Consider the following 15,608-nt stretch of genomic DNA (forward strand, 5'->3'; position numbering starts at 1 on the left):
GTTCGAGGGAACCGGCCTAACTGTGTATGGGGTTTTGGAGTTTGTCGGAGAGAGATTACACCATTCGACTGCCACACAGTAAAGGAAGGCTTGCATTTATATGTTATTGTTCACGGTCCTTTCAAGATGTTTCACACCATTTTACAGCCAGTGAAATAATTTATAACTTTGTCTCCCACATGAACAATATTACAACAATCTGCACTTATACAGTAACAGGATAATCATTGGGCAATTTGATTCAGTGATATCGATTGGGGAATAAATTTGGAGTATTGCGTGCAGTTGGAGGCCGATACGATAGTGGCTTTTTACGAGACATTTAGATAGGCACATGGAAGTGCAAGGAATGGAGGGATATGGATCATGTACGGGCAAATGAGATCAGTTTTACTTGGCATCACGTTCAGCACAGACATTGTGGTTCCTGCACTGTTCTAATAAATGAAGACGGTTCTCGACCTGAAACGTCACCCATTCCTTCTTTCCAGAGATGCTGCCTGTCCCGCTGAGTTACTCCAGCATTTTGTGTCTACCTTCGATTTAAACCAGCATTTTATAGTTCTTTCCCACACTGTTCTAATAAATATTGTTCTAATAAATAAAAAAAAAATAATAAATAAACAATAATAAATATAAATATTGAATAACTTCTCTGCTCATTTCACAATGACGCGGTAGGATCCTGTGTGTGCCTGAGAAATCAATGGTTTAGTTTACTTTAGTTTAGTTTAGGAAACAGGCCCTTCGACCCAACAAGTCTGCACCGCCCAGCAATCCCCACACAGCAACACGATCCTACACACATTAGGGACAATTTTACACAAACACCAAGTCAATTAACCTACATACCTGCACGTCTTTGGAGTGTGGGAGGAAACCGAAGATCTTGGAGGAAACCCACAAGGTCACGGGGAGAACGTACAAGTTCCGTAGTCAGGATCGAACCCGGGTCTCCAGCGCTGCAAGCGCCGTAAGGCAGCAACTCTACCGCTGCGCCACCGTGCCATCCCGACTATACTGATATGTTAAATTGTATCTCGACTTTACAAACTAATAGAAATAAATTGATTGTAGTTTTGGATGCAAGGGGAATAGAACATCACCTTGATGGATAAATCCAATGATTGGTATTCAGAAACCGTGCTACAGAAATGATTCTCCAAGACAACTGGCTGAAAAGAAATCCTTGATAGCTGATGGCTAGAGAGGTGACGGGGATAGTAGGCTCTGCTTGTGACTGATGATTTAAACAACATGGACAGGATCAAAGATAGACACATGGATCATCTAAACTCCATGATTCCACGAGATAGAATTAAATCATGCAAAATTCAACTACATTTGCAAATAGTTTGAATGGACATCATTAATCAGATTGCCTGCTTAACTATTTAATATATTTGGAGTTTAGATTTGACAAAAACATATTTCCCCATGCAACCAAATCTTACTCTAAAATCTCATTCTAATGAAAGACAGCACCCCACCGTGTAGAAGCCCCACAAATCTTTGCTGGAATGTCAGGACAGATATTTCTGTTCAGGCCTTTGGAGTGGGTCATGAACTCACAAACGTTTGACTCAGATGCCAAGTGACACAAACTGAGCCATTTTGTGTCAATGTTGTGCAGCTAAAAATATAAATCTTCAACATCTGGAGCAAGGGATAGATGGAAGAGCTTTCGGAGTTCTCTTCTTCCAGCATTAAAATGGCCTTTTGCAACAAGGGGCCAAGCTTGGCTTACACCATTAACTCTTTGCTCTAGTGTAAACAATTATTGGACCAAAACTTGGGATTGGGGGATTTTTATGAATTCCTCATTTACAATCCAAAATATCTCATGGGGTCTTTCATGGATGAATAAAACTTCTAATATCTGATTTGTTGTAACTGGACTTTATCTTGCACTAAATGTTATTCCGTTTATCCTGTATCTGTACACTGTGGACGGGCTGATTGTAATCACGTACAGTCTTTCCGCTGACTGGATAACACGTAATAAAACAGCTTTCCACTGTACCTGGGTACACGTGACAATAAACTACACTAAACTAAACAATGTTTCAGGGCGTGTGGAAGTTCATCTTGAGCTTGGCCCTCCATAACCCAAGCTAGATCCATAAATGAAGAACCAAATATAGTCTCAATCCTTAAACATACTGAGCCAGCATGAACATAATGAGGAAAATAAATGAATTCTTCTTGAAAACCCAATGTAACCAACATATATTTTTCCTTGAGATATATGGGTGAAATCATTCTCAAATTGAATAATATAAATGGAACTGTTAACAACACTCTACGATGTCAACCACCAAGGCTTTCCAACACAAACGGACTTCAAACACCCAGTGGTGTGGTGGGAACAGGGTGGACAAGGGGAAATCCAGCAAGTGAAACAAGGCAGGTGCACCTCTGGAGAGCTGTAGAACGGAGTGTAGGCAATGGAGACAGGTTCAACAAGGTTCCAATGAGTGCACTTTAGACTTTAGAAATACAGCATGGAAAGAGGTTCTTCAGCCCACCCTGTCCGTGCCGACCAGCGATCACTTCACACAGTAGCACTATCATACACACTAGGGAGAATTTACTAATTTTTGTACCAAAGCCAATTAACCCACAAACCTGTACGTCTTTGTAGTGTGGGAGGAAACTGGAGAAAACTCACACAGTCACAGGGAGAAGTAACAAACTCCGTACAGACAGCACCCGTAGTCAGGATCGAACCGGGGTCTCTGGCACTGTAAGGCAGCAACTCTGCTGCCCAACCAATTAGGGTTTTCAGAAGAGCATTGTATTGACACTTGGAAAATGATTTGTAGAGTTAAACCCCTGTCCCACAGTACGAGTTCATTCCAAGAGTTCTCCCGAGTTTGCCCAGATTCTAACTCGGAGATTTACGGTAATGGCCACTCGTCGGTACTCGGGGCTCTCGTGGACATTGTTCAACGTGTTGAAAAATCTTCACGAGTCTTCCCGTGAGTAACTGCCGTTACCGAGTCTTCCCAAGTACTTGCCGTTACCGCTAAGAGACGTCCCCGAGCTCCAACGTACCCGCTACATTCATTCTCCGTGCTTACCACAAGTTTGATTTTTTTTTAACTCGGGAGAGCTCTTGGAATGAACTTGTACCGTGGGACAGGGCTCTTACAAAGAAAGAGCAATGGAAGAAGGGGTAGCTAGATCATTGGGGTGGAGTTTGAAGAGGAGGTAATTAATCCACTGAAAGATCAGGGAGTTGAGGACTATGGGGAGCTGGGACAAAAAAGTTGAGGCCTGGGATAAATCAGCCATGATCATATTCAATGGTGGGGCAGGCATGAGGATCTATGTGAACTATTCTCGCTCCTATTTACTTCTGTTATCTGGTGTTCACTGAACAATTCTACAGAGGGACTAACTCTTTGATGGGTTGATGGCATCCTTCTCTGCTGCAAAGATTCTATCATCCCACGAGACTCTAATTAATCTTTTAAACCTAAGCTGGCCAAGTCTTGGGCAACAGGTGTACGGCATCTGATACAGGGATTCTGTGCGGCAGAGAGAAGCAAAGGGAAAAGAGGAAAATAATCTTGAAATAGTCAGCAGAGGAATGGAAAGTCAGCAAATAGTGAACAAATTGAAAACCAGAGGTTTAAAAAAGGATAGATACAAAACGCTGGAGTAACTCAGCGGGACAGGCAGCATCTCTGGAGAGAAGAGATCCAGACATCGAGACCAAGAAGAAGGGTCTTGACCCAAAACGTCACCCATTCCTTCTCTCCAGAGATGCTGCCTGTTCCGCTGAATTACTCCAGCATTTTGTGTCGATCTTCAGTGTAAACCAGCATCTGCAGTTCCTTCCTATGCGGTTTATCAAAAAGACTTTGGTTGCAATTAATCGTAGGTAAAATAGTTAATGGGACATTCTATAATCCACTGAAGAATTTAGTCATACAACTTTGTTTAAATGACTGGAAAACAAAATGAAAAAAACCATCTGAAATAAAACTAAAAATTCTCATCAGGTCAGCAAGTGTCCGTGGAGAGAGAAACGGAGTTAATGCTTCAAATCAATGACCCTTCCTTCATCAGGTCTGATGAAAAGTCGAAGGTAGACAAAAATGCTGGAGAAACGCAGCGGGTGCAGCAGCATCAATGGAGCGAAGGAAATAGGCAACGTTTCAGGCCGAAACCCTTCTTCAGATGAAAAGTCAATGACCTGCGCAGTTAACCCCGTTTCTCTTTCCTGAAGGTCCATAAAATATTCAGCTTTTCTTTGTAACAACTGCAGGAATTTTACTCTGAATGAACAACTGGGCCCACCTCCTTTATGACACAGAGTAATGGCATTTGAAATCCAATTCAACAAGTTGTTGGTTTTCATTGCACAATAATAAATGAAATGTAATTATGTTTGATGACTGCGCGGTACGTTTATTAGGAGTGCCGATCAACTCTGGATTCAAGTCCTACGCCTGAGAATTGAGCACAAAATCACGAGCTGTCACTTCAGGAGTGAGGGGAGTGCACCAGTAAGAGATTTACTAGCCCTCACCGGAGACATTAAAGCATTTAACGCCATTGAAAGCATTTTATCGCCGAGCTTCACAGCATGGTTTGGGAACAGCACCATCCAAGGCAGCAAGAAATCGCAGAGTTGTGGACTCAGCCCAGAGCATCACGCAAACTAACCTCCCTCCTGTCGACTCCATCTACACTTCACGCTGCCTCGGCAAGGCCACCAGCATAATCCAGGACCAGCCTCTCTCCTCCCCGCTCCCATTAGGCAAGAGGTACAGAAGTTTGAAAACATGCATGCGGAAAAGATGAGAGAGGAATTGTATCCTTTCCTGAAAATTATGCCCTTTCTCCAAGAAGTACCTATCTGCACACTCGATTGTGATCATGTGTTGCCTTTCCACTGACTGGTTAGCACGCAACAAACACTTTTCACTGAACCTCGGTACAGGTGACTGTAAACTGAACTCAAACTCAGAAGTACCTGGTTAACGCTCCGAATGCAAGAGAGCGAATACACACAGTGGGGCAGATCACATTTCTGCCCAGTGTCATGGCGACCCCTCCAATTTCTATTTCGTACATTTGGACCCTGATTAGAACCTGATCCATGGGAACATATCACATCAAAGCATCAGGGCGTCCGTTACTTTTGGCTCTTGTACATTTCTGATTTTAATCACTCTGCCATTAAAAGGCATGCCAAGGATCGAAGCTCTAAAAGTTCCTCCCTAAACCACTCTGCCTCTTAATTCCCTTTAAAACGGCTGCTTAAAATTGTTCTCCTCTCCAGGTTTTTGGCCCTCTCCTTGCACAGCCTGGCACCAATAGTCAGGCTCTTGTAAAGTGCCTAACCCATAGCTACGTGAAAGGTGCTGCAGAAACGGGAGGGTTTGTTGGTCACCACACATGTTACGAAACCAGATTAAGCAGAAGATTTATGCAATTGAGGAAACCAGAATGCAGAATAAATTTTGATTGTGCTACAAAATAAATTGCACGTTTAACAAGAAGTCACGACGTGCCTGAAACATGCTGCAATTACTTTGTATAAGTGGCCAACCTTGTTGAAACTGCCGTACAAGGCCATGGAGTTGGTGAATATCGAAATGTTTGGCAAGGGTCTGTTTGGCGGGATAATTGAGATTTTATCTTTCTTTGGGGCACATTTCTACATCAATGAGCTGTTATATCCAGAGCAACTACAATGAGTGGTCATACCAGGGTAAGAGATTGTTCGCAAAATTGACAATGCCTGCAGATAAAAGTGCCTCTGTTTATCGATCTTCATAGAGGTGTTGAAAACGCTTTTTACAAATGCACTTTCTGCACACACTGTTTAACATTTTTTTAAATATCAAAACATATTGAACATACTTAGAACTTGTGTATAACACACATGTAAAATATGCAAGTACTCTTGTATCAATGCACAACGTGCTGGAGGAACTCAGCACGTATCTGCGGGGGGAATAGATAGGTTTCTAGTCGGGACCCTTTTTCCAACATCTGCAGTTCCTCGTATTCCTATATTGTTGTTAATGATCATTTTTAGGGTTTTAACATCAAGTTACTCACATGTTACCCTTATTATTAGAACAAAGAAGTCTTGAACAGGCCCTTCGGCCCACAATATCTGTGCTAAACATGATTCCAAGACAAACCAATGCCAGTAATATGCCTATTTAAGGGAGTCACGGTGGCGCAGCGGTAGAGTTGCTGCCTTACAGCACTTACAGCACCAGAGATCCGGGTTCGATCCTGGCTACGGATGCTTGTCTGTACGGAGTTTGTATGTTCTCCCTGTGACCTGCGTGGGTTTTCTCCGAGAATTTCGGTTTCCTCGCACGCTCCAAAGACGTACAGGTTTGTAGGTTAATTGGCTCGGTATAAATGTAAAATTGTCCCTAGTGTTTGTAGGACAGTGTGCTGTGCGGGGATCGCTGGTCGGCGCAGACTCGGTGGGCCGAAGGGCCTGTTTCTGCGGTGTATCTCTAAAATGCTGCAGGGTGGCGCAGTGATAAGAGTTGTTGCCTTACAGCACTTGCAGCGCCTGAGATCCTGACTACAGGTGCTGTCTGTATGATTTCCCCGTGACCGTGTGGGTTTTCTCCGAGATCTTCGGTTTCCTCCCACAATCCAAAGACGTACAGGTTTGTAGGCCAATTGGCTTGAGTTTGTATACTTGGTATGAGCGTAAATTGTCCCTAATGTGTGTAGAAAGTGTTTGTGGAAAATTCCACAGACTCACAACTCTCTGTGTGAAAATGCGTTTCCTCATCTCCGTTCTAAATGGCTTACCCCTTATTCTTAAACTGTGACCCCTGGTTCTGGACTCCCCCAACATCGGGATCGCTGGACAGTGCGGGCTCGGTGGGCAGGAGGGCCTGTTTCCATGCTGTATCTCTAAACTAAACTAAACTAAACTAAACTAATGTGATAAACACATTTTTCAGCTGTGTTAATAGAGCACCACCAAGTTACCATTTTGTTCAGAACAAAAAATGTTAGGTGCCTTCATTGTGATAAGATGTTAAGACAAATGAGTCTGCAGAAACTTGAGCCAGAAATGTGGATTTTGCATTTAGTTATTTCACTCCCCATAATATTCCATCATGTCAGGAACCATTTGTTCCCAGAATTAAATGTGTGTGCCATGTATGTTAAGTTCATAAGTTCATAAATGATAGGAGCAGAATTAGGCCATTTGGCCCATAGTCTACCCTATCATGGTTGATCTATCTAACCACATTCTCCTGCCTTCTCCCCATAACCCCTGACACCCGTACTAGAATCTACCGATCTATCTCTGCCTTTTTGAGGCTTGAGCAGCAAGCTTGCTTGCCCGTGCCAGCAGGGAGGCTGTTAATCTGTACGATGTTACCAAGGGCAATGTTTCAACCAAGGCTTTCGTGGAGGGAAGCATCTCACCTCTGAGTTGAATCTCAGATGGCATACGTTGCAAGAGATGACGTGCTTCTTTTTCGGTGGCAGTGTTACGCCAAACGTGTGGTTTATTACAGCCTTTTGCACTGGATCCATCTGCAATTAAAATAACCACATTTAGAGCACAATTCGCCCCATTAAATGCCACAGAAATAAATGGCAAATTATTGCAAAATAGGAAAGCAAAATAAATTGTAAACAGTGAATCATTAACTTGCGAATCTGTTCTCATGATCAGGGGGACAGGTACTTTCGAGGTTTGAGAAGAAGAAATCTCTCTTTTTTTTAATTTTAAGTAAAAACAGAAAAATACTGGAAGAGCTCTGAGACCAGGCAGCATCTGTGGAGGTAGATACTGGTCAATGTTTCAGATTCAAAGACCTTTTGTCAGAAGGATGATGGACCTGAAAGTTTAACCCTGTACCTCTCATAACCGATGCTGCCTGATGTTCTGAGTTTTTCCAGTATTTTCAGTTTTTATTTCAGATGTTTGACACCTGCAGTAATCTACCTATTTAGTTATTTATTTATATATATATTTATTTATTGTCCTGCGTGTTACTAGAACCCAGAAAAATGGAGTTAGACACAAAATGAGTAACTCAACGGGACAGGCAGCATCTCTGGAGAGAAGGAATGGGTAACGTTTCGGGTCGAGATCCTACATCAGACTCCAGAAAATGGTGTAGCGGCAATGACTAAGTGGCATACTAAGTGGCAACTAGGTCAGCCAGCCAACTGGTCCAATGTACCCGCCAATACACCTCCTGTGAATGGTACTAATGACAGGCTAAAAGGGCGTCAACTGCATTATACTTCAACTCATGCTATTGTTCGTCATGCCATTGTGTTTATTAAAGGTCTCCATTTCAACTGTATCCAGTTTATGCTCGGCCCTATCATGTGTTCATCACAGGGGAAATCGTACTAAGCTACAGGGTGAGACTGTATTGTTACTTTGATGTGCACGCTCATTAAGATTCAGTGCCTTCCCACCTTCACAAGGGAGGCTATCCTGAGAAACAGCACCAGGGGCCACAGGGCTAAAGTTCCTTTCTATTATCTAAACATGTCGGAAAGGAGAAGTGAGAAGCTGTAATGGAAACCCGTGTTAAGTACATTAAAACTTGATGGGAAACACCTCACAGTCTAAATACATTTTTGAAAACCTTTGTGGACCTTTTTTATATCAGCTTTGACTTAGTCTGACACTTCCACAATGGGCAATTGTTATTTGTTGGACACTTCCCAAATCTTTTGTCCATTTACAATGTCTTGTCTGCACCTTGACTTTGGTGTATTGCAGGTAAATAAATTGGAACAATAGATCCAATGGGGATATGGGTCATGTGCAAGCTGTGATGAGATTAGTTTATCTAGCACTCACACTGTGTGCCGAAGGGCCTGTTTCTCTGCTGTAACTGTTTTGTTCATTTAGTTTGCGTGAAGGGGTTTATTTTTCATTTTAATAATTCAAGGGTGTAAATCTCAATGGCACCACCTGTTCTGAATGGCTCGTTAAACGATTCATGAATGAGCCATCCTACCAGGAGATAAGAATCACCAAACAGGCAGAACGTGTTACAGATCAATTATAAAGCTGAGATATCATATTGCAACTGTATAAGACATCAGTCGGACTACTTTTGGCGTATCGTGTACAGTTCTGGTTGCTGCACCATTGAAGAGTGTGGCTGAAATAGATAGAGGGAGCAGAAGAGATTCACCAGGAGGTTGCCTGGTTTGAAGGGCTGTAGTTATAAGGACGGAATGTGGAAACAAGGAACAGCAGATGCCGGTTTATACCAAAGATAGGCACAAGGCACTGGAGTAACTTAGCGGGTCAGGCAGCAACTCTGGAGAAAAAGGATAGGTGATGTTTCGGGTCAGGACTCTTCTTCAGTCTGAATTAGAGTCCCGACACGAAATGTCACCCATCTTTTTTGTTCAGAGATGCTGCCTGACCTGCTGAGTTACTCCAGCACCTTGTGCCTATCTTAGTTATAAGGAGAGTTTGGATGGGGTGGGTTTATTCGCAATGGAATGCAGGGAACTCAATGGGGAACGGTCTGGAGGTTTATAAGATTATGAAGGGCATAGATAGGATAGATAGTCAGAGTCCCCTTCCAATGACAAGGGAGTTTACAACTAGAGTCATAAGTTTAAGGCGATAGGAGAGAATTGCAAAGGCAATCTGAGTGGTAAAATGTTCATATGTGGGGAGTGGTTGGCTGGATGGAGTTATCAGAGAAGGTGGTAGAGGTGGATAATGTTTCATCATTTAGAAGGTGTTAGATAGAAAAAATGGGTAGTTATAAAAACATGGAAAATGGGCCTAATGCAGGCTATGGGCTTAGCATAGATAGGCAGCACAGACGACTCAATGATAAGAGGCCCTGTTTCTATCCTGCATGATGGCTGATTAGAAAAAGGGGAGATGCAAAGGGACCTGGGTGTCATGGTACACCAGTCATTGAAAGTAGGCATGCAGGTGCAGCAGGCAGTGAAGAAAGCGAATGGTATGTTAGCATTCATACCAAAAGGATTTGAGTATTGGAGCAGGGAGGTTCCACTGCAATTGTACAGGGTCTTGGTGAGACCACACCGGGAGTATTGCATACATGAATCCCTTTGTTGACTCTGGATTGTCTTGAGCTCCTGATTTACTTCACCAGAAGCCTGAAAGTGCACACCACCAGACTCAGGAACAGCTTCTGAATGGTCCTTCCATAAGCTAGGGGATAACTGTCCGATTCACCTCTACCTCAAGATTCAAGATCCAATTTGATTGTCATATGTACCAATTAAGGTACAGTGAAATTTGAGTTACCATACAGCCAGACTGAATAAAAAGCAAAAATACACACAGCACAAAAAATAAAGTTTAACATAAACATCCACCACAGTGGAATCAACCTTCCTCACTTTGATGGAAGGCAGTAAAGTTCAGTCATCTTCCTCCTTTGTGGATATGTGATTACACAATTATCAATGTGGATATTGGAGTTTGTCTGTGGAACTGATGCTCTGCAATGCTGAGAACTATATTCAGCACTCTACATCTCCCCCTTTGCTCTAGTAGTAGAGGTGACTCTACTTAGTAGAGTTTGACTCTACTCAAGAGCCAAAAATCTGTAGCCTCCTGGTATTTTGTTGGTTCACATGCTTGATCAATGGTGTTTTCTCAGTAATGTTTTATTATTATTAATGTTTAGTGTTTTCTGAATCATTCGTAACTGTCACTGTATGTCATGTTGTTACTTGTGGGCAGAGCACCAAGGCAAATTCCTTGTATGTGAATACGTGGCCAATAAACTTACTTACTTACTAACATTGTATTTATGCATAGTATTATCTGATCAGATTGGCTAGCATGCAAGACAAAGCTTTTTGCCGTACATTGATACACATGACAATCATAAACCAAAAACAAGCTTGAATCTTATGTATTAATTCATGCACTCATTCACAGGTTGTGCTGCCATTCTTACTGGTCCTCCAGTGAGGGGGCAGTCAAGAGTCAACTCTCCTGTTGGGTCTGGGGATCACACACAGGCCAGGGTGGTCCACAATGAAGAAGGGTCTCGACCCGAAACGTCACCCATTCCTTCTCTCCAGAGATGGGTCTGCCTGTCCCGCTGAGTTACTCCAGCGTTTTGTGTCTATTTTGTGTCTATCCATGGTCCACAATGGTAGTTACCTCGGCGCACACACAATGAGGAACCAGAAGGGGTTCTGTAACAATTTTACACTTCTTTTGTTACCATTATCGAGACTGGCTTTTATTTTTGTTTTCTTAAATTCCAAGTTCATTTATTGACTTGGATTTAAATTCCCCAGGCGTTCTGGAGAGATTTGAAGAAATGCCCTTGAATCAATGGTTCAAAAGATCTGGCTGCCAGTGAAATCATTCACAATCCCATTCCTCTTGCCATAACCCCGTTGTCATGGCGTCAGGTTTGGGTTCAGATCCCTAGGTTAATGGCCTAATTCCGCTCCTATATGTTATGATCTTATGATAGACACAAAATGCTGGAGTAACTCAGCGGGACAAGCAGCATCTCGGGTTTTCGGGTCGAGACCCTTTTTCAGACTCGATCCGAAATGTCACCCATCCTTTTTCTCCAGAGATGCTGCCTGTCGCGATGAGTTCCTCCAGCAATTGGTGTCTATCTCATCGGTGTAAACCGGCACCTGCGGTTCCTTCCTGCACATTATGAGCTCGCAAACTCTTGTTTCTTACCAGATGCAGCCTGACCTACTGTGTATTTCCAGCATGCCCTGTTATTTTCATGTCAGACATGTCGCTTGGTTGGGGAGAACAAAACCCTCTTCCTCCCAGCGGATGGTGTGGAGGAAGGGTTAAAGCCACTGCTACTGTTGCTGGATGCACATGGCCACACTCAATCTACGCTAACAATAGCAGGAATTCACTCACCGCGGTCAAAAAATGCCTTCAGCCGCTGGCAAAAAAAAAAAAAAAAAACGTGGCCCGCAATACAGTTACTGCTTTATGCTCTCAGGGAACACAGGGCGACCTGTGTGATTTTTCCTGTCAGCTCCTTTCCTCCCTCCCGACACAAACTCACGATCCTGGATTGCCTTTCAACGTATTTAATTACACAGGCAGGTGCGTCAGTCTCGGAGGCACACGCCTGCACAGTAAAACCATTATCACCTCAATGAATTCCATTCCCGGAGCAAACAGACAGGTGATTACAGAATTATCAGCCCACAGACTGCCTACAGCTCACTGCCTGCCGCTTGTTCACAGGACTGTCTCTCCTCCTGGACACAGTCCAAAAGCCGGCTTACGTCCTCACAACAAATATTGTCCAAAAAAGAAAAAAAAGATTTTGTTGAAACAGAGCCCAACAGTCAATTAACCAGAGAGCCACCTTCACTCAAAGAGCGCTCCAATCAGATGGAAATGCCGCAATGAACTAAATTTCTGCCTGACAAAGGAAAACAATTACAGTCCCTTTCTGAAATGTAACATCGCACATAAATATTCATGGCACGTTCTTCTCTGTACAAATTCTGCAAGTTTAACTAATAGTTTTTCAGTCAGTGAGATGTAATCTGTACCATGGAAATATACCATTTGCTTTTGTACTCTCACCTGGCTCTGCACACAGTACACAAAAATGCTGGAGAAACTCAGCGCATGCAGCAGCATCTATGGAGCGAAGGAAATAGGCAACGTTTCGGGCCAAAACCCTTCACCCTTCTTTAGGCTGAAGAAGGGTTTCGGCCCGAAACGTTGCCTATTTCCTTCGTTCCATAGATGCTGCTGCACCCGCTGAGTTTCTCCAGCATTTTTGTGTACCTTCGATTTTCCAGCATCTGCAGTTCCTTCTTAAACATATATATACAGTATGCTGGAGGAAGGAACTGCAGATGCTGGTGTAAACCAAAGGTAGACACAAAATGCTGGAGTGACTCAGCGGGACAGGCAGCATCTCAGGGTAGAAGGTATGGGTGACTTACTTTCTTCAGACTGGAGAAGGGTCTCAAACCGAAACGTCACCTATTCCTTCTATCCAGAGTCTACATACAGTAAAGTGGCTGGATCAATGGTACCGTAAGGGTCTCGACCCGAAACGTCGCCTATTCCTTCTCTCCATAGATACTGCCTCACCGGCTGAGTTTCTCCAGCATTTTTGTCTACCACAGAACTCGGATGGATAGGTGGCGTGGAATCAGTGGCCCGAAGGGGCTGTTTCCCTGCTGTAGCTTTCAATCAAGCAATCAATCAATGAAAGCAAGGAATTGCGAGGATCAGAGGAGTTGTTGCAAAGAGACAAGAGACACGTCACAAATAGAGAGGAGTGAGGCAAATCACTTGGTAATCCAATTTCTTTTCACTGAAGATTCCTCAAAATCTCTTACTGAATGCATTTCCTGTTTATCTGGAGACCAATGTCTGGTTTCACCCATTTACTTCCCCAGGGAAAATGCCTTCTTTTGTTGGTGGTCCCATCGCCTGTCTTTCTCAGTGCAAATGGCACTCAATGGGTCTGTATGGGAGGAAGTCTCAGGCATGTAGCCATGTTAATCCATCTATTGAAAGTAACCTGTAGTCTTTTCACAATAACACGCAGACACAAATTTCCCACAATACTCTTTGTAATTGGAACCAAAACACCTACGTTTGAACACGTTGATCATTATTCTTATCTTATAGAAACTTACAAAATTCTTAAGGGGTTGGACAGGCTAGATGCAGGAAGATTGTTCCCGATGTTAGGCAAGTCCAGGACAAGGGGTCACAGCTTAAGGATAAGGGGGAAATCCTTTAAAAACCGAGATGAGAAGAACTTTTTTCACACAGAGAGTGGTGAATCTCTGGAACTCTCTGCCACAGAGGGTAGTTGAGGCCAGTTCATTGGCTATATTTAAGAGGGAGTTAGATGTGGCCCTTGTGGCTAAGGGGATCAGGGGGTATGGAGAGAAGGCAAGTACGGGATACTGAGTTGGATGATCAGCCATGATCATATTGAATGGCGGTGCAGGCTCGAAGGGCCGAATGGCCTACTCCTGCACCTAGTTTCTACGTTTCTATGTTTCTATTCCCCTTCAGTAATCTTACCTCAGGTGAATACAGCCCCCCCCCCCCCCCCCCCCCCCCCCCCCTTATGTTTCAGTCATCTCTTATAACCTGTTGCCCTGATATTTGATGGGGTGGAAGATATGCGTACAACTAAAATTGTCAGGGGGTTTTTAACAAATTTTCTCCTGAGAGATTTAATTTAACCACTTACTGAATAGAGGCTTGGGGAGTGTGGATGTGAAAAGGGTGTTTCCACTAGTGGGGGAAGTCTAGGACCAGAGGGCACAGCCTCAGAATAAAAGACATACCATTAGAAAAGAGATGAGAAGGAATTTCCTTAGCCAGAAGGTGGTGGATTAATTGCCACAGATGGCTGTGGAGGCCATGTCATTGGGTATTTTTGAAGCGGAGACTGACAGATTCTTGGTTGGTAAAAGTGTCAAAGGTTATGGTGAGAAGGCAGGAGAATGGAGTTGAGAGGGGAAGATAGATCATTCATGATTGAATGGCAGAGTAGATTTGATGGGCTGATTGGCCTAATTCTGTTCCTCTGAACATGAAATTATCTGCAGTCTCTTGTGTCTCTAACTTTGATTTTTGTTTTTTAATCAGAAAATCGAAAAAAAAACCTGCATATGTTGCATAGATATATATGCATGATATATATGTTGTATATCACACTGGCCTTCTAGACATGGCCTTCTAGACATGTCAATGCTACATCTTAATACACATAAACAAGTAGGATCATAACCATATAACCATATACCAATTACAGCACGGAAACAGGCCATCTCGACCCTTCTAGTCCGTGCCGAACACGTATTCTCCCCTAGTCCCATATACCTGCGCTCAGACCATAACCTTCCATTCCTTTCCCGTCCATATAACTATCCAATTTATTTTTAAATGATAAAAACGAACCTGCCTCCACCACCTTCACTGGAAGCTCATTCCACTCAGCCACCACTCTCTGAGTAAAGAGGTTCCCCCTCATGTTACCCATAAACTTCTGTCCCTTAGTTCTCAAGTCATGTCCCCTTGTTTGAATCTTCCCTACTCTCAGTGGGAAAAGCTTATCCACGTCAACTCTGTCTATCCCTCTCATCATTTTAAAGACCTCTATCAAGTCCCCCCTTAACCTTCTGCGCTCCAAAGAAATGCCCTAACTTGTTCCACCTTTCTCTGTAACTTAGTTGCTGAAACCCAGGCAACATTCTAGTAAATCTCCTCTGTATTCTCTCTATTTTGTTGACATCCTTCCTATAATTAGGCGACCAAAATTGTACACCATACTCCAGAATTGGCCTCACCAATGCCTTGTACAATTTTAACATTACATCCCAACTTCTATACTCAATGCTCTGATTTATAAAGGCCAGCACACCAAAAGCTTTCTTTACCACCCTATCTACATGAGATTCCACTTTCAGGGAACTGTGCACAGTTATTCCAAGATCCCTCTGTTCACCTGCATTCTTCAATTCCCTACCATTTACCATGTACGTCCTATTTTGATTTGTCCTGCCAAGATGTAGCACCTCACACTTATCAGCATTAAACTCCATCTGCCATCTTTCAGCCCACTCTTCCAACTGGCATAAAT

At 43.2% G+C, this 15,608-nt stretch overlaps 1 protein-coding gene across 5 annotated transcripts in view; it reads right to left on the reverse strand.

Annotated features, from left to right (window-relative positions):
• znf385c (zinc finger protein 385C) overlaps positions 1–15,608 on the reverse strand; it is a 389,456-nt gene that overhangs the window by 41,298 nt on the left and 332,550 nt on the right. For 4 of the 5 annotated variants that reach the window (XM_055656995.1, XM_055656994.1, XM_055656997.1 and 1 more), the window contains one exon: positions 7,435–7,545. The exons of the other annotated variant lie outside the window; for it this stretch is intronic. In XM_055656995.1, coding sequence (XP_055512970.1) covers positions 7,435–7,545 — 111 coding nt within the window. The remainder of the gene's footprint in view (positions 1–7,434; positions 7,546–15,608) is intronic. 5 annotated transcript variants of the gene reach the window in all.

This window comes from Leucoraja erinacea, chromosome 27 (assembly GCF_028641065.1).
Source record: "Leucoraja erinacea ecotype New England chromosome 27, Leri_hhj_1, whole genome shotgun sequence".
Taxonomy (NCBI): domain Eukaryota; kingdom Metazoa; phylum Chordata; class Chondrichthyes; order Rajiformes; family Rajidae; genus Leucoraja; species Leucoraja erinaceus.